This window comes from Condylostylus longicornis, unplaced genomic scaffold (genome assembly GCF_029603195.1).
Source record: "Condylostylus longicornis isolate FDR11 unplaced genomic scaffold, ASM2960319v2 ptg000257l, whole genome shotgun sequence".
Taxonomy (NCBI): domain Eukaryota; kingdom Metazoa; phylum Arthropoda; class Insecta; order Diptera; family Dolichopodidae; genus Condylostylus; species Condylostylus longicornis.
The window spans coordinates 124,441-150,772 of NW_026578222.1; the positions used below are offsets into that span (position 1 = coordinate 124,441).

Sequence of the window (26,332 nt, forward strand, 5' to 3'; positions counted from 1 at the left end):
CTGATGTAACGGACCCTTTACATTACTATCAGAGGCTTTAGTTTCGGTGTCTTCTTCAGACCTTCTTTCTATGTAACCCTCTATGGTTTTTCTTCTAACTTCATCCATAAGAGGAAACCTTGCAACCCTTGAGCTCTAACTGATCTTTTTATTCTATTAAACGACTTCTGTAAACTTCTTAAACATTCAATCAAGTCCTCGCCGACAGCCGTGGTCTCTTTGGTAGATATCCCTACCGCACTTATATTCTTATTATTGTATATTTCACATTTGCTTCTAACTTATATGGCTATTAACCCAACCAGGGTTTCCTCCACTGTCGTCCCTCTGGGATCAGTTGCAGACCAGGAACCCGTCCATTCTGGATCAGACGCGCTTGGATTTGGTCAGGATTTTAGTGGATTTTAGTCAGTTATTCGACTCACTCAGCAAACTTATTTTTTGCCTTTCTCGGAAACTATTAGAACTTTTTTTCCTTTCTCTTCTGTTTTGACATACGGCCTCACTATTAGAATTAATTTGTGTTACGTGTGAAAAATCAGACTTTTCTGTTTAATGGAGACCGTAGGTGGTGGTCATTAAAAACATTTCTCATTATTCAAATAAGGTGAAAAAAAAGATAAGCGATAAATTATTTTTTATGTAAGAAGTGAGATGGGTTTGGGCACGGCTTAGGCATGTGCCATCCGATTACTTTATTTAATGATGAATACGGGTTATTTCAATGATCAACATCCGTTACTGTTTACTTGCTGCTAAGAAATTCTAAATCAATTTGCATAGAATATCAATTTGCAAAAAAAAAATTGAAAAGTAAAGCTTATGCTCAAAAAATAGCTCAAATTAATTGTGCCACTTTTTGAGGCTTTTATAATTATTATTTTTTTAGCTTCTTTTGTTGTTTTATTACGGGATCGGGGAATGCATTTTTTAAATTAAATCGATAGGACCTGTGGCTCCCGAGATATCAGAACTTCTTTAATAAAAGCATATTGAAGTTCTTTAACAAAAACCTGTAATGCGTTTTTTGAATCATAATTATAATTTTAATGTGACGTTACGATGTTTCGACTAATTTTTACTTTTCCACATGGTATTACAAACATTAATAATTGACAGTACTTAAAATCAAAAAAAAAATTCAAAAATTCTGTCCATTTATACATAAATTCAATTCAAATTTAATAATGTTAAACTTAAATCAGTTAATTAATATTTAGTAATTTTATCACAATTTATTAAACGCACCTATGCAACAACAACACGTGAGTCAATTCTAATACGAATCTGTCACATTCTGGTTATCCCATTAACAATATACATAGCAAAAATAGTACTAGTTAATACTAAGTGCATGATGTGACACTAAGCAAGATTATATGGGAGTATTGAGTAACGAGTTTTCTTGATATACGAGGAACCAGTTACTTTGAATGATCTTCGTATTAAAATGACCAGTAGTATTCGCACATCACTAAAACGGTGTTAATACCGAAAAAAATTCCCAGAATATCCAAAAACTATAAAAATGGCAAGATTTTTGGTTTGGATGTAAGTTGTTAACGAAAACGTTACAATTGTTCATAATTTGTGCGTAAATAACAATTCTATGATCTAGTAAATAAATTTTTGCTGTAAATTTAAAAGAAAATTAGTTTAAAATGGTGTTTCGGTTCAATTTATTTCTATTGGATTAAAACGACAAATTCTATTCGTAAATTATGAAATGAAATTTTATTCTGATTGAGTATGCTAAAATCACCTAAGTACAGTCATGTGTTTCTTGTGATTGTAATTTGCGGTTGAAAATAAAAAATTTGAAAATAGTCAAAATTTCAAATTTTCTAGCAAAATTTATTCGACGGCGATTCAACGAACTAATTAATCCAGCTTTACATATTTTTGCTAATGTGTTTTATTCTTTCTTGGAAGCCCAGCTTTCATTTTTTAGTTAATTGAATCACAGAATAATAGATTGAATAGATGTATATTTATACAACCAATTTCATGCGATCAATTACTCAGTACTGTGCAAGTCGTTTTTATTTGTCAAACATTGTAAATATGTTGCTAACGTAATATGGTAATCGTACCTTAAAACTTTAGTTTCACCCGTGTTCGTGCTCTTTTACATATTACTCTACACGTGATTATTTATTATTGTGTTATTTTTAAATTTTGTGCCAAAACATCATTATTTAAAAGACAAGTATGTTTAGAATTTATTTTATTTAATTGTACATAAGCTAATATGTATTAAATTTGACTTTGACAAAAAAAACATTAAAATAGGTTTTTGAGATTAATATGAGATTTCTGCAATTTGTTTCTTTCAATTAGCTTCTTCAAAACAATTGTTGTCTTTGACTTGTGTTGTAGGAGACAGCACTTCCTTCTGCAAATCAATTTTTGAATAAAATAATATTAAATTATTATCTTTAAAAGAACGCAAACAAAATAATAATACCAAAATCTTCGATGCCATGCTGTAGAATTTTATTACTTTGAGACTACATTTCTATTAATATCTAAGTTTTGTAGGACTACGAGTTTGGAGATAGATCGTATGAGTAATGCTTAATGGGTGCAGTACGTAATTAATTTATGAACTCGAATAAATTTTGAGTAAGTGTAGCGTAGAAAATTTTACAAAATATTTTACTGCTAGTGTAAAAATCATTGTAAAACTAAGTGGCCGTATTATAAAAAAAAAAACATTTAAGTCGATCAGGCTCGAAAAACAAAATTTACGCATTTTTAACTTTATCTTAAACACGTTTTGATAATGAAAGAAGTGTAAAATTTATTCTTAGTAGTAGAGTTATTGTTAAGAAAATTGAGCACTTGAAACTTTCAAAATATTAGCAATTTGCCTAAAATAGATGTATGTATGTATATTACGGCTGGCAGAAATACAGGCCTGGACCCTATGAGAGAGTGATAGTTTAAAGTTGTCGAATTTACACGTATTCGTATGGGATCTATAAACGGCCCTTTTTAACATCATAAATCTCCCACAAGATCAACATTTTTCAAATTTTAAATTAGAAAAATTAAAATTCAATCTTTTTCTACATGAGTGCTTACATTCTTAAAGTTTTGTGTTATTAAAACATTAAAAAATTATTTAAAAAAAACCTTCCAGGATCCGTTCATTTTTTTAAGTTTTCAATAAATGCTATACTACAAGAAAAAAAAATAGTGCAATTTTTGTTTTCGAAGTATTTAGTTGATTTTAGTGCATTTTTTCAAATTTGAGAAAGTGTACATTTGATATTAACGAGTTTGTTAATTTTGTATGATATCCCAAAATGCATACTTCTGATGTAATCGCATATATATGTAGGTATCTATATATTTTTTATGTGTATATTAACTAAACTTATATGTATATGCTTCCTAATTCATAAAAATTACTGCATATGTGAATTCTTTTTTTTATTTAAAGTCCATATAATTCTTTTTAATATATTTTGTATTTAATCGTATTTATTTTTCAATCATCCCAAATCACCATGAACATTTCTAATTTATTCAAAAATACCTAATATAAAATATATTTAACAAAAAGTACGATGATCAATATTCAATACACCGTATGAGTATTGAAAATTGAATGGATTAGAATGTAAATTGTGCATTGTCAAGGCACATATCATATAAAGGTGGCTGTGATTCTAGACTAAAAAATAAAGCAGAAACTTTTTTTATTCAGTGTATTATAATTTTTTCCTCTCAATTCTCTCAGATATGTTGCATGACATGGCGGAACAAAAAAATTAGGAAAAATGTATTTAATTAAACTTATATTTAAAATTTTCAGTCGAAATTTGAATTTTTGATATGTTGTTCAGAAAACTCTAAATTTTCATTTTAATATAAAACATTTTTAGATTTTAGTCAACTTTTCGTATAGAAAACTCGAAATAAAAATAGGCAAAAATCATAATTTTTCCAAACAAAAAAAAAAAATGATTCTTTAGAAATGTCATTTCTCCAAAAATTCATATGCAATTTTACAAATACATTCACAAAAAAAGCAGAGTCCAGGCCTTGATTTTTTGTAGTCAAGATAAAAACTTAAAAAATATTTTTCTGCTTTGAAAATAAAAACTTATACAGTTAAAAGGGACTTTTTCATTTCGGCACAAAATAAACATAAAAACAATAAAAGCAAGATGTAAAAAAATTAATAGAAATTGAAATTGGATTTTAAAAAATATTTAAATAATTTTAGAAATGATGTTGATGAATATGATGAAAATGATGTTGATGAATATGATGAAAATCATGTTGATTATTTCGTTTTTAATTTATGTCCATTTAATTTTTTTGAGGATACTTCAAAAATTTTCAAAATAATTGCTTATATGTAGTTCCCTCCATTCGCCCTTCCGTGGTTCCGTGTGCAAAACTGAGAAATTTTAACAAAACCATTAACATTTCAATGCAAAAAAGTTTCGTCTGGCATTTTGTACAGCGGCGCAGCATTACTGAATATTAAAAAGAAATGTCTGCTAAAATTAATCGTTACCTAAAGCCTTTACAAGCTTTTTAATATCAGTCTTCTTCTATAAAATTGGTTGTTGAAGTCTTATACTTTTCTAGCTTTCAGATACTAATTTTTTTTTTTTTTTTTTTTTTTTTTTATTAATTTTTATATTACAATCTAGTCCTAATAATATGACTAATGAGTAATTTAATTTTAACCTAATTTACTATAAAATTTATTGATAGATTATCTAAAGTGACATCTACCCCCCGTTTTAATATGTTAATAATACATACTCGTTTTTATAAATTATTTTAGTTCATAAGGTTTAGTTCTTTGTAGTCGTCGTGTTATGTTTGTGTTGTCCAATAGTTGTTGTACCTCGACGTTCACATGCCGGACAAGCCTTTCTTCATGTCTTCTTGCTCTACTTTTTATTTCTTCAGCAACAGAGTTTATTTGAAGGTCTCTTTGTAGATCTTTGACTCTAACGTACCATGGAGCATTTACTGCATTTTTTATTATTTTGTTTTGCAACCGTTGTATTATTGCAACATTACTCTTTTTGGTGCATCCCCAAAGCTGGCAACCATATGTCCAAACAGGTTTCAAAACTTGTTTGTACAATAAAAGTTTGTTTTGTACGGACAGAGGTGAGTATTTTCCAATCAACCAGTACATTTTTTTATATTTGATTTCAAGCTCTTCCTTTTTCTTTTTTACGTGCGCTTTCCATCTTAATTTTGTATCTAAAGTGAAACCAAGATATTTTGCAGTATTTGCGTAAGGAATTGCTTCCATATTAATATATACTGGTCTATATACTATTTTTTTGTTCGTAAAAATTATGTGCACAGACTTAGATTCGTTCAGTTTTATTTTCCATTTTTTTGTCCAGGCCTGAATTTTATCCAGTGATGTTTGCAACATCATTGCTGATTCTTCACAATTTTTAGCAACAGCCATGACAGCAGTGTCATCCGCAAATGTTCCAATTGTACCATTTTCTAATTCTGGTATATCAGAAGTATACAACAGATACAATATAGGGCCCAGGACACTTCCTTGTGGGACACCAGCCCGAATTTCTCTCAAAGTAGTATAAGAATCCTCTACTCTAACACGAAAGCACCTCTCAGTTATATATGATTCTATTATATCGGCAAATTGTTTCGGGAACATTGTTTTTAATTTCTGCATTAACCCCTCATGCCAGACTTTGTCAAATGCTTGTGAAATATCAAGGAAGACTGCTGAACAAACTTTTTTTTCCTCTAGCGTTTTTTCTATAATATCAGTAATTCTATGAACCTGCTCTATAGTGGAATGATTGCGCCGAAACCCAAACTGATGACTTGGAATGAGCTTTTTGTTTTCGATAATTACTGTCAATCTCCTAAGCAGAATTTTTTCAAAAAGCTTAGAAATCACTGGTAATAAGGAAATGGGCCTGTACGAGCCAGTTTCATTCGGTGGCTTTCCTGGTTTTAAGATCATTATAACTTCCGCAACTTTCCATAATTTCGGGACATATTTTAATCGGAAAGCAGCATTTATTATTTTGGTAAGTTTCAATAAAGCGTGTTTTGGAAGTCTTTTGAGAATTTCACCAGTTATCAAATCAAACCCTGGAGCTTTCTTATCTTTTATGTGTTTTTTTATTTCATTTTTTAGCTCTTTCAATGTTGTTGGTTTAATTCTAAACTCTTCTTCTGTGGGTTCATAATTTGTTACAATTTCCGTTTCTGACTCATGTGGTGTAAAGGTGTTTTCGAGATGCTCAGCAAACAGATTAGCTTTTTCATCATTGGTTTTGGCCCATTTTCTGTCAATCATTCTTAGGGGATGGTTTTGTACGGTTGGTCTGTTAAATTTTTTTGATGCTTTCCATAGTGAATATTCTGTATCCTTGTTACCAGTCAACGAATTTAAGTAATTATTGAAAGAGTCATTTTTTTGTTGCTTTATTAGTCTTCTTAAACGCTGTGTTAAATTATTTAATATATTTTTATCTTGGGGATGTCTCGTTTGGTGCCACTTTTTCCTGGATTTTCGCTTTTCAGAAAGTAATTTTCTTATTTCTATCGAGTAGTTATTTCTTTTGAGAATTTTTTTTACCTCCGGTGTACTTTCCCATGCTGCATTCTGTATTTGCTTAATGAACTCGTTTAATTCACTATCCAGTTCTTCCCTGGAGTCAAGGGGAGAATTAAGGTCAATTTTTTCGTCTAAATATGAGCTAAAATATGACCAATCTGTGCATTTACTGCAAAGCACCGGTTTAGCGTTTGTTTGTATGATATTTTCGCTCAATGTAAGTAAGATGGGAGAATGATCGGATCCCATTTCTTGACTTTCTTCTACCTGTAAAAAATTTTTGGATACATTTTTCACCACAAAGAAATCCACCAGGTCTGGTATTTTACATGGATCTGTCGGCCAATATGTTGGCTTTCCTGTAGACATGGTTTCACACCCGCCCTCTTTTACTGCAGATAATAGATTTTTTCCTTTAGGAGTTGTAAGTCGAGATCCCCAGTGCGTATTTTTGGCATTATAATCTCCTCCTATAATAAACCTTGGCCCCATGTCTTTTAACAGCTCAGTGTATTGTTCTTTTTTTATCTTATGTCTTGGCGGGCAGTATATACTAGCTATTTTAATGTAGCTGTTTTTCGTTGTTATTTTAACAGCGCTTACTTGCATTTCATCTGTTTCTATTTTTATATCTGGGTCGTGCTTTATGGACTTTTTTATGATAACTGAACTTCCACCTCTAGCAGTATTATTTGGATGGATAGCGTCATATACTTCATAATTTTCGAATTTTGTTGTAATTTGTTTGGTGAAGTGTGTTTCTGATATTAAACATATATCTATTTTATTTATGTCAAGAACTGCTTGCATTTCTTGTTGGTGTTGGAGCAGTCCATTGGCATTCCAGGCCAATATTTTGATTGTATTAGCCATTATTGATCTGATATTTAACAGCTTTTTTGGTGCTGCCTTCTAATGCTTTCAAACGGACTTCCATAGAGTTGAGTGAATTTTCCATGTTTGTCATTTTTTCTAATATTAAATCGATTGGATTAATACCCGTTTCATTTTCGAAATTCTTTTTATTGCTCGTAAGGATCTTAGCATAGCTAGTTTTATCTACAGTTATTTTATTTTCAGTTGGCTTAATACTCTTTTCTGTACTTTTAATTTGTTTTTGCCCCTCATTAGAGTTTACGGTTGCTTTATACCTGATTTTGTGCATTTCTTTTGCAATAGTGCAACCCCTGTAGTTTGCTGGGTGTCCTTCTCCACAGTGTACGCATTTCGGTTTTTCATCTTTTGGTTTCTTACACTCTTTGGTATGATGCTTACCTGCACATTTAACGCATCTTGGTGATCTTCCGCAGTATTTTTGAGTATGTCCATATGATTGACAATGTTTGCACTGCGGCACTAGATTATTTTTTTTGAGTGCTTCAATTTTTACCTTGCAATACATTATATAATTAATTTCATAAATTTTTTTAATATTTTCATCCGATTCAAACGACAATATAAACATATCCAATGGCTTCTTATCTCTCCAGCTTAATTTATTTACTACATTTGTGGTCCGAAATCCCTTATTTTGTAATTCATTTAAAATTTCCTTTGGATCACATGAATGATGCAATCCCTTGGCCATAACTCGTATTGGTCTCAGCTGCTTGTTTTCATATGTATGCCAATTACATTTCATCTGGTTTAGGTAGCGTGTTAGAGATCTGTATGAATCAACCTCCTCTACGTTGATTTTTATATTATTTTTGCTCAACAATTTAGTTGTAAAACTCTTTGCTGGTAATGTTTCTTTTATTTTCCCGACAAAATCATTATAATTTAGTATTTCATCAACTATTATCGGAGGTGGCTTCGCAGATTTCTTATTTATCTGCTGTGCTTCATGAGATCCTTTGTCCTTTAAATTTGGCGGCGTAAGTGATACATTACGTTTTCTTTTCTTATTTTTGTTTTTGACTCTGATCCATTCCGTTTCTTTAGCCAATTCTTCTTCATCAGTAAAGTATTCTGTTTGCATAATTTCAGTTTGTGCTGCATCTGGTTTATTATTGCTCTTTTTCATATTTTTTATTTCGTTTTCAAGATCATTACATTTTTGTTCCAGTTTCTTGATAACTTGAGTTAGATAATTATTTTCATTTCTCACCTTTTGCCAATCGTCGTACAAAAGCTGTTCTTTTTTACTCAGATACTAATAAAAAATTTTTTCCAACTCCACATCCTCACAAGTTTTCGCCTCTTCAAATTTATAAAAGTCGCATTTTTGGCGGCGTATATTTGCGAAACTGCAAGCTTTTTGAAATTTCTATAAATGAAAGCTAACAATAAATGCCATGTCACCAAAATATATACATATGTAATTATTTTTAGTAAATGAAATTAGCTCTTGAATTTGAGCTTTATGTTATCGCCTTTAACTTTTTTTTTAAACAACTTTATTAATTTTGTTGGCTACCTTTAATAAATCTTTTCGATTTGTAAATAATTAATTTTGTTCATTAAAAACAAATATCAACATTTGTGTGAATGTGTTCCATGATAACATGTGTACAAATTAACGCAGTGTCAGTACTATATAAAAACAAGTAAAAACGTTTCAGTCGGTATAAACCGATTGAATTATACCCTGCACCTTTCCTTATTGTGTAGCAATTACTCGAACACGTGAAGACATTCTATAGAAACTTCACGGATATGTCTGACCTATTATTGGACATCCGACTGTCAAGTTTCATGAATCTGACTTTATAATTTTTCCAAATATTTAAAATTAGCTTTTACAGTTGTATGGCAGGTACCTGAACCTGTCAAGCAATTCCATCAAAACTTCATATATCTGATCTACAATCGGACACACAACTGCCAAGTTTCATGAATCTGGCTTTATTATTTTTTCAAATATTTAAAATTAACTTCTGGAGTTATATGGCAGGTACCCGAACCTGTCAAGCAATTCTTCTAAAACTTCAGAAATATATTTGGCCTATAATTGGACACATGACTGCCAAGTTTCATGAATCTGACTTTATTATTTTGCCGAATATAAAAAATTTGCTGTTGAAGTTGTATGGCAAGTACCCGAATCTGTTAAGCAATTCCACTAAAACTTCACAAATATATCTGATCTATAATCGGACACACAATTGCCAAGTTTCATGAATCTGACTTTATTATTTTTCCAAATATTAAGAATAAGCTTTTAGACTTGTATGGGAGCTACTCGAACCTGCCAAGCAATCCCACCAAAACTTTAGAAATATATCTGACCTATAATTGGACACACGACTGCCAAGTCTCATGAATCTGACTTTATTATTTTTCGAAATATTAAGAATAAGCTTTTGGACTTGTATGGGAGCTACTCGAACCTGCCAAGCAATCCCACCAAAACTTCAGAAATATATCTGACCTATAACTCGACATACAACTGCCAAGTTTCATGAATCTGACTTTATTATTTTTCCAAATATTTAAAATAAGCTTTTAGACTTGCATGGCAAGTACCCGAACCTGTCAAGCAATTCCACTAAAACTTCACAAATATGTCTGATCTACAATCGGACACACAACTGCCAAGTTTCATGAATCTGACTTTATTATTTTTCCAAATATTTAAAATTAGCTTCTGGAGTTGTATGGCAGGTACCCGAACCTGTCAAGCAATTCTTCTAAAACTTTAGAAATATATTTGACCTATAATTGGACACATGACTGCCAAGTTTCATGAATCTGACTTTATTATTTTGCGGAATATAAAAAATTTGCTGTTGGAGTTGTATGGCAGCCACCCGAACCGGTGCAGCTATCCCATTATAATTTTTAGAGCATGTGTAAAATGTAATTGGACACATGTATACAAAATTTTATATTTATAGCTTTATTAGTTTTCGAAATATTTAAAATAAACTCTTTGAGTTGTATGGCAGCTACCCGAACCCGTTGTCCGAATTAGTCCAATAACAATAGGGTTCATCCTTGGCACAAAAGAAAAAACTTGTGAAAGTTTGGTGTCGATAGCATTATTCGTTTTTGAGTTATCGTGCGATCGGACGGACGGACGGACGGACATGTCTAAATCGACGCAGAATTTTACGCTGAGCAAGAATATATATATATGTCCATACCGCAGATGACTCCTTCAAGTAGTTACAAACTCCATACCAAAGTTAATATACCCTTCACGAAGTGCAGGGTATAAAAACAATGTTCTTTTGAAAAAAAAGGTTGAAAATCAAATCATATGAACTGAATAATACGATTTCAAGATTTTAAAAAATTTTTAAATTTTTGGAGAATACTTATGTGCATATGTGTTTATTTATAAATATGTGATGATGTGTATTTTTAACAAAAGTGTTTTGTATTTGTATTTTTTATAAATATATGCACACATAAAAACGCTTTTTATAAATTTTTTTTAAGGGAAATAATTTATAATAATTTCTATTTTTCAGTTTTTAAAAAAGGATACTGTTTCAAGTCAGAAAATATAATTTTACTATTTGGTTTTTGTACCTACTTGAATATATTTTGCAATTTTCAGAATAGTTTTCTTAAGAACGGAAGAGTAAAAATTTCTCATCCAAAAAACTGGAAAGTGGATTAAAAAAAGCTGAAAAGTAAAAAAATAGGTAGTTCATGGTTTTTTGTATGAATTTCTAAGTCTACATAATTGTTTCTGACATATGTAAGTATGATAAACATTTTTTTCGATGCGAATCTCCACAACCAAAATGTCGAGTCCTAGAGCAAGGCTGACGAAAGTGCAGTCCTGGTCCAGTGTTGAGTTTGATATTCAAAGGAGGAGGCTAATAGACACAATAATTTAATCAAAATTGAATACAGGATTTTAGTTTTATTTTTTTTTTATTTAACATTTTCAATATTGAATAAAATTCAAAAATTTTTTATATTTTACTTACATACTTATGTATATTATGTATAGAAACTTAAAATTATTTTTTTGCTTTGAAAATAAAAACTTTAACAGTTTAACAAATAAATTCTCCCAATACTGGCTTGGTATTATGTTTGTAAAAATGGAAAAGTTGTAAATTTGCGTAAGTTGATTTGCAATTCGTATACAGTTTGTAAATACAAAATGGTATTTCAAAAAATTTGGAATGGCAGTGTTTTCTAAAACTTTGTTTTTGATATTTCTGACAGTTTTTTCAATGATTTAAAATAATCCTAAAGTTGAATGTACATTAAGAAATGTGCGCTTAATTTTGAATTTTTTAAAAAAACTGGAAAGAAGCGATGCCGAGAGAAGAGAAACGACGTAAATATTGAATAATGCATGAATTTTACCATTATCGTGTATTAAGATGGTTTTGTATTTTATTTTGATCTATAAGGTCCGGATTTGACCTGAACCCCTCGTTCCTTTTAAAACAGTGAAGAGTGTTGCTAACTGCACATAATACCAACAAAATCACTTTCTTGTAACTTTATTATGCTGATTAGTAGTAAAATTGAAGCCAATATTTTAATATAGGTTATGTTTGTAGATGTTATCAAATTATTTTTCGCTGTAAATTGGAAATCATTTTTAAACCACGCAATGAAAAAAATTAAAAGAACTTTATTTTTTAAGCTTTCAATGGCCAAGCTCTTTTTCGGCGAACATTGCAAATGAAGACTTGTAATTAAGTGTATATAGAAATTAAGTAAGTTTATGTTTAAATATAAGAACTACATATGTATGTATATAAAATTTTTAGTTTTTTTCTTCGTAGAAATCAAACTTATTACTGCGTTACTTAGTTATTCGTATGTTTAGCAATGATTTAACGCATATAGCTTTTTATATTCATAATTTTTGGCATTTTAGATTTGCTCATCGGTAATACATTGAGACTCAATGTGATAAATAATGAATGTAGTATGTACATAGTAGTTCATTTAGTGAAGGAAGAAAAATTAAAACTTAGTATTTAGTATGAATATAGTAATGTAAATAAGATTCTATATAAACTTAACATATCAACTAACATAATATGTCATAATATCCTATGCAAGCATTTTGTTGATTTACATAAAAAAAATCTGACACATTCGACCGCAAGACGTCGTCTAGTTCAGCTAAACTACCGCATAAGATTACGAAAATGCCTTTTAAATACTCACAAATTTTGGGGTTTTACTTTATGCCTGAAAAGTTCGTCAGTTAATTTTGGTAGCAAACAGAACAGAACTCAAATTTTTAATTTCCAAAAATTCCATCAATTACTTTACATTACAAAAATTATGACATGCAATTACAAAAATTATAACATTAAATTTCGCGTCAGTGCGAACTTCATTTAGGCGAATTCTAGAACAATGGCATTCGCTTCGCGAACCATACAAACCCCATCAATCCACGATTAAATCTGAATTTGATGAAAATCTAATATACTTATAATCAAAGTCTGACATCAGATAAAATCTTACGAAAAAATTAAAAACATATGTATACGATTATTATTACATTTTCTGTTTGATTTTTAAAAATAACTTGTCGGAAAAAAAATTTTTAAAAAAGTTTCGTCACAATTATTTACTTTTTGTTTTTTATAGATTTATAGATTAGAAGTAGAAATCAGATTTCATCGTAGATTTAGTGTAATGTGTAACTGGTACGGAAAGATAGATAAGAGTGACAGTTCGCAGCTGGCGAATTTTTAAAGTCATAAATTCGGTTCAAGACCCACTTTTTTCAAATTTTTAGAAAAAATTAAAATTCAACATTTTTCTATTTTATTAGTAGTAACACTTTTTAGTTTTGTGTTATAACCTTGACATAACAAAAATATCAAGAGCTGAACTCTATTTTTACCGACCGTATTGTGTAAACAATAGGTAGGTTATGTGATGGCAACAAATTTTGCATATCGAGTTTTCGGTGGGAACGTACTTCCCCATAGTAGGGAAGTGTAAATAAACTATTTTTAGCAACCTGTCGGTCTGTCGGTCTGTGTGTGAACGCATGTATCTCAAGTTCGGCTGAACCGATTTTGATGAAATTTTATATGTAAGTTTGTTTCCACCATGGCATGGATCGATCAACTTTTGGTATATATCAGGCCTCGGGAACTACACTTTTTAGCGGGCCTGTTTTACATTTTTGAACATTTTGAAGAAAGTATTCAACCGATTTACTTGAAATTTTATATATAAGCTCAGCTCGACCGTCCGCAAAAATTCGTATGTTTTGGAAGAAATCAGGCATCGGCAACTAGACGTTTACAACGGGCCAAATATACATTTTTGTGTATATAAAGAGAATTAATCAACCGATTTCATTGAAATTTAATATATGAACTCCTCGTATTAAAACAATAAACATATAAATTTTTTGGAAAGATCAGGACTCGAAAACGGATTTGCGGGCCGATTTTACATTTTTCACCATTTTGAAAAAAGTATTCAACCGATTTACTTGAAATTTCATATATAAGCTTTACTCGATCATACGCAAAAATTCCTAACTTTTGGAAGAAATCAGGCATCAGCAACTGGGCGTTTACTACGGGCCAAATATACATTTTTGTGTATATAAAGAGAAATAATCAACCGATTTCATTGACATTTAATATATAAATTCCCCGTATTAAAGCAATGAACATGTAAATTTTTTGGAAAGATCAGGCATCGGCAACTAGACGTTTACTACGGGCCAAACATACACTTTTGTGTATATAAAGAGAAATAATCAACCGATTTCATTGAAATTTAATATATGAATTCCACATATTAAAGCAATGAACATATAACTTTTTTGGAAAGATCAGGGCTCGAGAACTGATTTGCGGGCCGATTTTACATTTTTCACCATATCCACAGAACAAATTGATGGAATTTCTTGAAATTTGATATTTGAGTTTACCCAAACTAACTGGCGAGCATTTCAGGGAATTCGGGTAGCACAAAGCGAAACTCTACTAAGAGCCAAATTTACATTTTTCTAGGTATGTTAACTATAAGCTTACTAATGTCCTAAAAATTGGAAAGAAGTATTTAACAGACATTTTTATAATATTCTGTAACACTTTCATTTAACTAGACAATACACAATGCGGTCGGTTATGTGCTGACCACATCAGATTTTTTTTTATAATCTTTTAATTTGTTATAATTTTTTATAATTATAATTATTAATTTTATGTTAAAACAACATATCACATTTTTAACTACAATTTTGGTTAAATATAAAGTCTGTCTGGTATAAAAGTTTCTAAGAACCTAAAACTTGAAAATTTTTATAAAGTTTCTGCATGCAAAGCGTCTGCGATAATACTTTTTGAACCAAAATAAGAGAAAATGATGGCGATTTTGTCAATGTTTAAATTTTTTTCAAGTTTTGTAAAGTAAAATTTGGTGTTTTAAAAACTTTTGAACTCTCACAGTAGTCGAAATATATGTTTTACTTGTTAAGAGGTTTTATTTTTCAAAAACATATTTTTCGTCGACAATAATTTTCTTTCAAAATTTTAAATAAAAATAAAAGAAAATAAGAAAAATGGATTCACAAATGGTTTTTTCTAAGTTAAAAAGGACTTTCCCATAAAAATTCCCCTGCTGCGAGCTGCAAAGGGCAAAATGATAATTTATATAAACATCTATATTTCTGTATTAATTTATATCGAACAAAATATTTACATAAATTATCACTTTTCTTGCGAAACTGAATGCGAAGTCATGTATAGCACACTTATAGAGGACGATGTAGCACATCGAGAAAAAGAAGCGAACTTTTTTTGGGATACTTTCGTTAGCTTTTTTTGAAGAATTTTCAGATTTCCAACTCAAAATTTTATGTTTGAACGAGTATAACACGAAAATGGTAACCCTGACACCGACCACCGACATATCGTTAAATAGGTCTATCAATTGAAAAAAAGCTTCTAACAACTAATACTTTTATCTTCAAGAGTTTTGAAGCTGGAATGGATTTTCATGGACCGAATTTTTTCAACCCAATTTGTTTTAACCCTCCAAAACTATCCCTAGACGTTTGGGTTTCCTCTTCCCTACCCATACGATTTTTACCGACCGCATTGTATACGATAAAGTAGGTGGAGTTTTTGATGGGAACGGACTTCTCCATAGTAGGAAAGCGTAAATAAACTTAGAGAGATGTCGGTTTGTCGGTCTGTATGTATTAAGAGTTCGGTTGAACCGATTTTGATGAAATTCCAACGAATCAGTAATATTATTCTTATAACATCTTTTTCATCGCACGTTCCAGAATAATATGATGCATTTTTTCTCATAGCATTGGCGCTACTTGTCGCAAAATGACTAATTTACCTAAAATTCCTCGTTAAAAAACTTAAAAACTAACATAAGTTTTTTTTTATAATATTTTTATTAAGTTTTGATTTCAAATTTAAATTCTAACTTTGAAAATTGGAAAAACAAAAAATATGATTGTAATAATATTCTTAATCTAGATGGCTTTTGAAAACGTACTAAATAAAATGAAATTTACAAAGAATAATCAAAAATTCGACAAAAAAACTAAAAAAATATTTTAATCGGAAAAATTCGAAACATAAATTAAGAATTGTTTTTGTAAATTTTTCAGTTCGCATTATTTTAGAAAATAATTTCAACTTGGTGTCGCGAGCATATGGCATTACATGGCGGTTCGAAAAGTATGCAGAAAGAACTGAAGATATAATAATCAAAATTTAAATGTAGTAAATTTTAAGTAAAAATTTGTATTTCTGATATTGTATGTTGCTTAACAAAAATTTCATTTTAAGGTTCATAAAAATTATTTAGCAATTCTTTTATAGAAAGTTAGAAATGAAAATAGGCAAAGTCATATTTTAAAAAAAAAAGATAAAAAAGGAGAAAAAAAAAGTTGACCGTGTCAACTCAGTGTTTTCTTAATGTGAGTCTTCTTGGTACAACCCATCAAAATGCCATATTGGTTTAATGATTGGGCGATAAATCAATATCTTATTGTCAATCGCCAAATTAGACTTACGACCTAGGAGCCAATAATTTTCTCTATACATATTTGTTTTCTAATTGCATGTGTTTCTTCTTTATATGCTCTTTCCACCTTAGCTTGACATATAAAGTTATTCCTAGGTGTTTTACTGAGTTATAGATTGCTACGATCGTTTCATAGTTAATTTGTGGTGGATTCACTATTTTGCGATTGGTGATGTTTATGTGAGTCGATTTTGCTTTATTCAACTTCATTTTTCAATCTTTCGTCCATTGGCTTATTTTGTTACTTGCCTCCTGTAATTTTTTTGTCGAATCGTCAATGTTCGATCCTACTGCCAATGTTGCAGTCTTTTCAGCAAAAGTGGCTACCTTAGCATTTTCTATTTGTGGTAGATCACTCGCGTAAAGCAAGTACAACGTTGGGGAAAATATACAGCATTAAGGCACACCTGCTCTTATTTCTCTTAGCGTGGAGTATTCAACGTCTTATTTAATTCTAAATAATCTATCAGTTAAGTAATTTTCTATTATTGGCTTCAATCTCCTTAATAGCAGCTTTTCAAAAAGCTTAGACATCATTGGTAACAGTGAAATGGGCCTGTAAGACTTTGTTTCCCTCAAGGTTTTCCCGGATGTGGGCAATATAATTACCTCTGCGACTTTCCAAGCACAAGGAATATACCTGCATTCATGATTTTCGTCAAATGTCTTGTCTGGTAGCTCTCTCAGTACTTCCGCAATAATAAGATCAAAACCTGGTGATTTTTTCAACTTCAGTGATCTTATCTATTCCAAAATTTCTAATTGAGTAAGTGGAGGTATGCTGCCTGCTTCATTTGCGATAGATTCTTTTAAACTTACATTTGACGTTATTCCGTTTGGTGTGAATATGCTTTCTAAGTGATCAGCAAATAATTCGACCTCCTCTATATTGCTCGTTGCCCAACTGCAATTTGCTTTCATCAGTGGCGGAGCTTGCTTAATCAGTCTCTTTTTGCTCTTTGCCGCCTTCCATAAGGAATAATTCGTTTCCTTCGTAGCTGACAAGTTCTTTATATAATTTTCGTATGTTGCCGATTTAAATTCTTGGATTTTTCTTTTAAGCACCTGGGAAAGTTTGTTTAAAACAGTTTTATCATCAAGGTGACGCGAACGTTGCCATCTACATCTGGTCCTTCTCTTTTCACTTATTAAATCATTTATTTATTCTTTACTCTCTTTGCCAAAACTTTTGTGTGTGTCTAAATCTCTGGCATCTTTTGCATTTCGAAATGGACTTGCTGCTTCAATTTTTACTCTCATGTACTGTAAGTATTTTATTTTATAGATTTTGGTTATCTCTTCCGAATGGTCAAAAGATAACGTAAGGAGCGGAAGTTTTACTGAAATATATTTTCAATTTTCTTTTTTCCTTTTAATTTTATTTGCAACATCTAGACATTTAAAGTGTCAAATTTTAATAACACAGCTTTTATAGTTTCTGAGATATAGCCAAATAACTCTTAAAGTTGTATTGTAGTTACCAGAAGCAGCCAAGCAATTTTAACAACACTCATCAAACACATTGGCCTTACTAATATATTAGTTTGTGTGAAGTTTAAATACCGCAGCTTTCATAGTTTCTGAGATATAACCAGATAACTTTTGAAGTTGTATTGCAGCTACAAGAAGGAACCAAGCAATTTCAACAACTTTCATCAAGCACATTGGCCTTACTAATATATTTACATATGCGAAATTTCAGGACCACAGCTTTAGTAGTTTCTGAGATATAACCACATAACTTTTGAAGTTGTATGGCAGCTACTAGGAGGAACCAAGTAATTTCAACAACTCGCACCAATCACATTGCCCTTACTAACATATTTACTTGTGCGAAATTTGTGAAGTACCACAGCTTTTATAGTTTCTAAAATATAGTCGAATAAATTTAGAAGTTGTATGGCACCTACCCGAACCAGTACTCCGATCATAGCCATATACCATTTAATATAATGAATCATTTGTTAAAATTTTGTGAACTTATCTCAATTAGTTTTTGAGTTATCGTTGGGAAGGACAGATGGACAGACAAAGCGAAATCGACTCAAATTCGACGCTGATCAAAAACTTACACTTGACTCTATATCTCAGACTATTATTTCATAAAGTTACAAACGGTAAGGCAAATTTAGTATACCCTTCGAACATGCGTTCGTACGGGTATAAAAAATAATATAGAAATGTTATTTTATTTATTTATATATACTCGTAAATAAATTGCCAATTTTAACATGTATATTCACAAAAAAACAAGGGAACGGGCTCCATTTTTATATCACTATCTTATTTTCAAAAAGAGTATATTTTTGAAGAGTAAAGTTTATTAGCGATGCAGGAACATTTTACTAATTTTCCTTATGTTGCAATTTTGTAAATTTTGTCAAAAAGCAAAAACGTTAAGCGTTGTACTAAAAAAAATTAAAACTTTTAATATATATCATAGTTTTTATTATTTTAAAAGTAATTATCATTTAAGCTTTACTTGTTTACTTAAAACGAATTTCTTAAATATTAAATTAAAAAAAGTATAAATTTTATTTAATTTAAAAAAAAATACCCAAAACGAAAAAAAAAATACTATTTACTAATAATACCAGTAAACAAGTGTAAGTATAAATATAATTAATACAATGCAATTTGAGTTATTTTTATTTCAAAACTGATTTAAAATGTGTCATTGATCTTCAGAATAATTTTATTTTGTAAATATATATTTAATAAATTTTAAATTTACTTAAATTTATTATACTCCGCACCTTCGTGAAGGGTATATTCTCTTTGGTATGGAGTTTGTAACCACTTGAACGAGTCGTCTCCGGTATGGACATATATATATATTCTGCCCGTCCGTTCGTCCGTTCGTCCGTTCGATCGCACGATAGCTCAAAAACGAATAAAGCAAGTGCGACCAAACTTTCACAAGTTTCTTCTTTTGTGCAAACGGCGGCTGCTATTGTAATTGGACCGATTCGGACAACGGGTTCGCCATACAACTCAAAAAGGTTTTTTTTTTAAATTTCAAAATATTAATATGAAATTTTACAAAGATGTCCAATTACACTGTACATATGTTTTAAAAATTTTAATGGAATGGGTGCATTAGTTGGGGTAGCTGTCATACAACTCCAAGAGCTAATTTTAAATATTTTAGAAAATAATAAAGTTAGATTCATGAAATTTGGCAGTTGTGTGTCCAATTATAGATCAGACATATCCGTGCGGTTACTATAGAGTGGTTTGACAGGTTCGAGTACTTGGTATACAACAACTAAAGCTAGGTATTTCAAAAAAAAATATTAAACTCATATTGGCAAGGTGCAGGGTATAATTGGGTCAGTTTAGACCGACTGAAACGTTTTTACTTGTTTTGTATTATATTTATTCATTAAAAAACTACTAGTCTGTGTGGCACATATTTTATTATTTATTACCGTATTGTGTATACAATAGGTAGGTTATGTGATGGCAACAAATTTTGCATATCGAGTTTTCGGTGGGAATGCACTTCTCCATAGTAGGGAAGTGTAAATAAACTATTTTTAGCAACCTGTCGGTTTGTCGGTCTGCACGCGTGTATCTCAAGTTCTGCTGAACCGATTTTGATGAAATTTTATATGTAAGTTTATTTCCACTATGGCACGGATTGATCAACTTTTGGTATCTATCAGGTCTCGGGAACTGCACTTTTTAGCGGGCCTGTTTTACATTTTTGAATATTTTGAAGGAAGTATTCAACCGATTTTCTTGAAATTTCATATATAAGCTTTGCTCGACCGTCCGCGTAAATTTCTATGTTTTGGAAGAAATCGGGCATCGGCAACTAGACGTTTACTATGGGCCAAATATACATTTTTGTGTATATAAAGAGAAATAATCAACCGATTTCATTGAAATTTAATATATGAATTTCTCGTATTAAAACAATGCACATATAAATTTTTTGGAAAGATCAGGGCTCGAAAACTGATTTGCGGGCCGCTTTTACATTTTTCACCATTTTGAAGAAAATATTCAACCGATTTACTTGAAATTTCATATATAAGCTTATATATGAAAAGAGATATAAAAAGAGAAATATAAAGAGTAATAATCAACCGATGTATATAAAGAGAAATAATCAACCGATTTCATTGAAATTTAATATTTAAATTCCTCGTATTAAAACAATGAACATGTAAATTTTTTGGAAAGATCAGGCATCGGCAACTAGACGTTCACTACGGGCTAACATACATTTTTGTGTATATAAAGAGAAATAATCAACCGATTTCATTGAAATTTAATATTTGAATTCCTCGTATTAAAACAATGAATATGTAAATTTTTTGGAATGATCAGAACTCGAAAACTGATTTGCGGGCCGATTTTACATTTTTCACCATGTCTACGGAACGAATTGATGGAATTTCTTGAAATTTGATATTTGAGTTCTGGTTATTACCAAAACTAACTGGTGGGCATTTCAGGGAATTCGGGTAGCACAAAACGAAACTGTACTAAGAGCCAAATTTACATTTTTCTAGGTATGTTAACTATAAGCTTACCAATGTCCTAAAAATTGGAAAGAAGTATTTAACAGACATTTTTTTAATATTCTGTAACACTTTCACTTAACTAGACAATACACAATGCGGTCGGTTATGTGCTGACCACATCAGATTTTTTTTTATATACTTATGTAAGAAGATATTTTTATATTACTTTTATGTAAGAACAGATTACTTCATTTCAAAAAGAAGTAATTTGAATATTTTTAAACACGTAATCTGCAATACCTTTACACGGTTATAATCGTTTTAATAATAGAACATATAACATTGGGAATCTAAAATTAAAAGAATAAAAAGGAACAAAAATTTAATTTAAAAAACTAAAAAATATTATATATCACTTAATATTTATAATTTTTAAAAGCCACTTATTAATTTAAAAAGTATGCCAAAGAAAATATTGATTGATTTTTTATTTGCAAAATTTTTTATTAAATATAAGGACTCTAGAAGATCACACGATAAAATTAAAAGCTGCATTTCATAGCATAAAAGCTAGTCTTAAATAAATATTCCAATGAATAAAAATACAAGAAAAATAAAAGTTAAAAAATTTCATAAAAAAAAGTGAAAAATAAATGAAATAGATGAAAGTTAAAAGTTAGTGAAAAAAGATAAAAAGCTAACAAGAAACTAAATGAACAGTTTTTAGAAAATTTAAGAACTTTCGTTTACAGCTCGCCAGTAGGCTTACTAGCGCCATCACTATACATTTGCAATGTGTACCACATTGGCAATGTGTACCACACAATCCACCAGAAAGCATTATAATTATTTATTCACAATATATTTATGTGTAGTATTATATATAGGGTGACTCAATAAAGAGTAAAATATTTAATATCATTGGTTAGATCATTAAAAAAAGGGTAAAAATGTTGCCAAAACTCAACGTTTTCCGATATACAGGGATTTCAACGAATTTTCACGAAATTTCTACTAGTTCAAACTTTTTTGCTTATAAAAAAGATAGAAGTTTCAAATAAACAGTTTTTGAATGGGCTAGTAAAGGGCTTGAAAGCAACATATTACTTGGTTTTGCAATTCATATACTTTCGAATACCAAGCATTCGAACCTTGAGAATACATCAATTTTTTTCCATTTGGTATTTTTTTTAATTTTCTCCATCCCGTCAATGTTGTGCGAAAACTTTAATTTAAGTCCTCAAAAGTTAAAAAATCTTTTGCGGTACAGAAAATATAGCGTAAAAACAATTTTGCGTCTCGGAAACCGTTAAGTTTTGATAACTAGTTTCAAACAAAAATTTTACACATTTTTGAAGAACTAAAATCGTTATATATTATATATAATATATTATATATAATAATATGTTATATCCTCCTATATAATAGGAGGATATAACATATTATTATTAGGAGGTATTATTACTCGTTATCTATATGTTTCCTAATTTATAATTAGTATTATTGAATATGCAACCCTCGTTACGTTCTAGTATTAAGGAGTTATACATAATTATATTACGCAGTATTTGGCTTCGTAGTAACCAGTTAATTACTATTACGCCGCTGCATTTATTGCTCTTCTTAAAAAGATAAAGAAAAAGGAAATTAAGATACCGTTAATTAAATTTGTTTAACTAATACACAGAGTGTTTGAATTTTTATCTTCTGTGTCTTCTGAAAAATAAAGTCGTCTATATAATTATGTACAAAGGTGCTGCACAGAAAAAAAATATTAATAAAATTGAATAAAACAAACGGTTTTCTTTTATTTTTAACTCGATCGACTGATCGCTTTGTTGGTAACAAGTAAATTGAACTTTATTGATTTTACAAAACTTTAAAACGTTCTTAAAATTACAAAAATTATACAAAACAAAAATACTTTTCTTAATTTAGAACACATTACAAAATTAATGTTAATTTTGCTTATCTTTAAAATAACATTTATAATAATTGTAAAATATTTAAAAATACTTTTCAACATGCAAACCAAATGTTAATAATTAGTCATTATGCATTGCGTCACATTAAGTTTAAACACAATGTAAAAACAATAATAAGAAAAAATGAAATGCAACATAAACGATTTTAAGTGGGTCGTTCGTTCACATTAATGTAATTGTTCTAAGCAATAAATTTTATAAATTTTGTTTGGAAATGGAAAAAGAAAGAAAGTAATGATTAAACTTGATTAAATTTGTTGCAATTTTAGTGGGTAATCTAAAAGAACAATATTTGTATTGTTGTTATTCTTATTAGGGTTTTCAGTATGAACGATGTTTGTATCGTTTTCAGTATTTTGAATGGATGGAGATGTAACTCCTCCCCCTTAAGATTCGACTCCTGGCGAATACTTTTTAGTTCAACGCTTATTTTAGATTTTCGTAGACGTGGCTTTCTGTATAGAATTATTATTATGATAAAAAATGCTATAAATACGAGAATACCATTTGTGGCATTGGTGGTAACGTTTGTATACCACCACCAAGTATTATCAGCTTTTATTTCTTGGATATGCTTAGTATTATTAATATTACTATAGCACAAATCTGCCAAATGGATTTTATTGACAATTTTTTCGATAGTAATATTCCGATCTACGTAAGGCAAGATTTTACTGTAATATTCTGTTTCGACATTTTCAAATCGAATATAGTTAATGGAAATTTTGCAGTTTGTAAATTTAATAATGTTATTGCCTTTAATAGGAATTTCTTGTGAATTTTATCCACAAGTGTTAAATAGTAAAGTTTCATTTAAATTTTTTGTAATTACCACTGTGTCTGGTAATTTTTTAATTTCCGGTGAAGTATTTTAATGATAGTGACATTTCATTTGGTTTGTATTGAGTAAGTTTGAAATACATTCATCTTGAAATGATAGTAAATCTTTTTTCATTATCTCTTCCTTCTCTACACTTTTAAAAATACTTTGCTTACATGTTATTATTTCATTTGTATTAGTATTAAGTTCTAAGAAATTATTCTTATTAGAAATTTTTTCAACAATTGTTTTAAAACAAGTTTCTTTAGTAAATTTTGGTATTGACAAAACAAAAATAATCGTATTTTCTCTAAAAAGTACACAATTTTAATAAAAGGTAGCATATCAATTGTAATGTTTTCATCTTTAATTTCCTCTTGCGTTATGATATTTTTTGATAAAATTTCCAATTTGCTTGTGAGATTAATTTCTTTAATATCAGAAATTTGTTTAGTTAATAAATTTATATTTTCGTTTATTTCTGTTTACGGTATTTCTTTTATTTTATGTACGCTATTTCTAATTCTATCAATTTCATTGTTAATTTGATTTTGGGCTAGATTTACATGGTTAGTTATGTTTTAAACCTAGTCTGAAATTTGTTTATTTATAGATGATCATTTAAATTATTTATTGTTTGAGCGTTATTCTTTTCAATAAAATCAAAGTATTCTTGAATTTCTTTCCTATCATTATTATCCGTGATTCCGGCCAAGAAACGTAAACCAAATTTATTAAGCCTCTTTTAGCAACATGATGTGGTATGATACTTTTGAAATCTTCCTTTAGTTGTTTGAAATTATGAAGTACAAAATTGGGTATATCGGTTTGTTCATGCAACCGGATAATGTTAAATTCTATTTTGTTAATATTTTCTTCATATGAGGAAAGATTAGCCACATGCATTATTCGTTTATAACTATGGATTATTTTTACTTCTGATTTTTGGAAAAGAATATAACCATTACCCATTGGTATCGGGTTTACTTCAATTTCAGACAATGCCAAGGTAAAGAGTGGTATAATAAGGATAAGTGAAACTTTTAATGTACCTTTTTGTGATAGGGCTGTAATTTGATTGTTCTATTAAGTTTTAGGTAATTAGTAGATTTTTCCTTTTTCCTTTTAAGATTAAATTTATTTATTGAAATTTCTTTTACTTTAATTAATTTATTACGAATGGTCTGGTATTGATCTGCGGTGATCGTTCCGTTGAGGGTTGATTTCCTCAACGGAACGATCACCGCAGTTGCCTTCGCCCAGTTGACGAGTGAATGGTCTCATGATAAACTTTCAGACTTTTAATTATTGGATCCTCATCCAATGCTGTACGTTGTTTTTTTCGACAACATTCAATTCAATGTGTTATGAAATTTGCGTTGCTGGTTTTATTATTAGGTGTTGCAAAGTGGATGTCTATGCCTTCATTTTTAAGAAAATTCTTAAAATTTAGAGTCGTAAGACCTTTTTCTTGATCCGTTATGATTTTGGTTGGCTTCCCAAAGGAACCAATATATTGCAAAAACCCATTTTTCAGATCAATCCAGTTTCTAGAAGATATAAGTATAATTTGGGCATGTTTTGTAAACTTATCGATAAATGTTAAATAAGGTTTGCCTTTACTATGAAACCACATCTCTATATGTACCAATTTCAATGGTTTATTTGGGGTTCCCGTAACTTTTAATGGTAATTTCAACGGTTTTCTCTCATATTTTGACATGACAATTATTTATTACCTTCTGAATTTCAATTTTAAATTTAGGATAATAAAATTTTTCTTTTAAATTGAGGTAAACATCATTAATTCATTTATGGTTTGATTCACAATGTTGCCGCAGAATAATTTCTTGTAGCTCATTTCTATCTTTTACATCTTGCAAGAGTTTAGGGCACTTATTTAGTCTTAGCAATTTATTTTTTGAAAAATGTTTGAGATAAGTATTTTGAAAAATATTATAAAGATTGATGTTATCAATCATCACACCTACAATACCTTTGCTTGGTATATGATCTTTAAAAATGTTTATGAAAATTTCCTTGTTGAAATTATTATTTTTAAGTATTGTTCGCGTTCTACAATTTAGTTTGTCTTACTTGGTTTGAATTTTCCTTTTCGATAATTAGTTGTGTCTTATAGAAATTTAGAGGCAATTCGGATATTGGAATATACTCCGAGCTATCCTCAGCAGCTGAGTGAATAGTTGGTCGAGTAGAAAATACATCTTCAACACCACTTTCATTTGTAAATAAATGTACCTTGTAAATATTCAATATCAAAATTAAATTCCTCTAATTTAGTCTTCCATCTCTGTAATAAACTATTAGGTTCCCTTAAATTGTGAAGCCATTGTAGCGGTTTATGATCAGTACGAATTAGAAATTTGCAACCGTATAGATATGGGCGGAAATATTTGGTAGCCCAAACTATGGCAAGTAATTCCTTTTCAATGGTTGAATACTTGGTCTCATGTTCATTAAGAGTACGAGATGCAAAACATATGGTACG

At 29.8% G+C, this 26,332-nt stretch overlaps 2 protein-coding genes across 5 annotated transcripts in view; one reads left to right on the forward strand and one right to left on the reverse strand.

The window, feature by feature from the left end:
* The first annotated feature begins 2,068 nt into the window (after positions 1 to 2,068).
* LOC129616642 (pseudouridine-5'-phosphate glycosidase-like) overlaps positions 2,069 to 26,332 on the forward strand; it is a 329,630-nt gene continuing 305,366 nt past the window's right edge. For 2 of the 4 annotated variants that reach the window (XM_055532273.1, XM_055532270.1), the window contains exon 1: positions 2,069 to 2,209. The gene's annotated coding sequence lies outside the window, so the exon portion shown is untranslated. Of the gene's footprint in view, positions 2,210 to 2,340; positions 2,626 to 26,332 lie in introns of all 4 variants that reach the window. The other 2 variants (XM_055532272.1, XM_055532271.1) reach the window with 2 other exon arrangements.
* LOC129616641 (EF-hand domain-containing protein 1-like) overlaps positions 2,238 to 26,332 on the reverse strand; it is a 74,393-nt gene continuing 50,298 nt past the window's right edge. Inside the window, exon 10 of the mRNA XM_055532267.1 lies at positions 2,238 to 2,395. Within this exon, the coding sequence (XP_055388242.1) occupies positions 2,333 to 2,395 (63 nt within the window). The 3' untranslated portion in view covers positions 2,238 to 2,332. The remainder of the gene's footprint in view (positions 2,396 to 26,332) is intronic.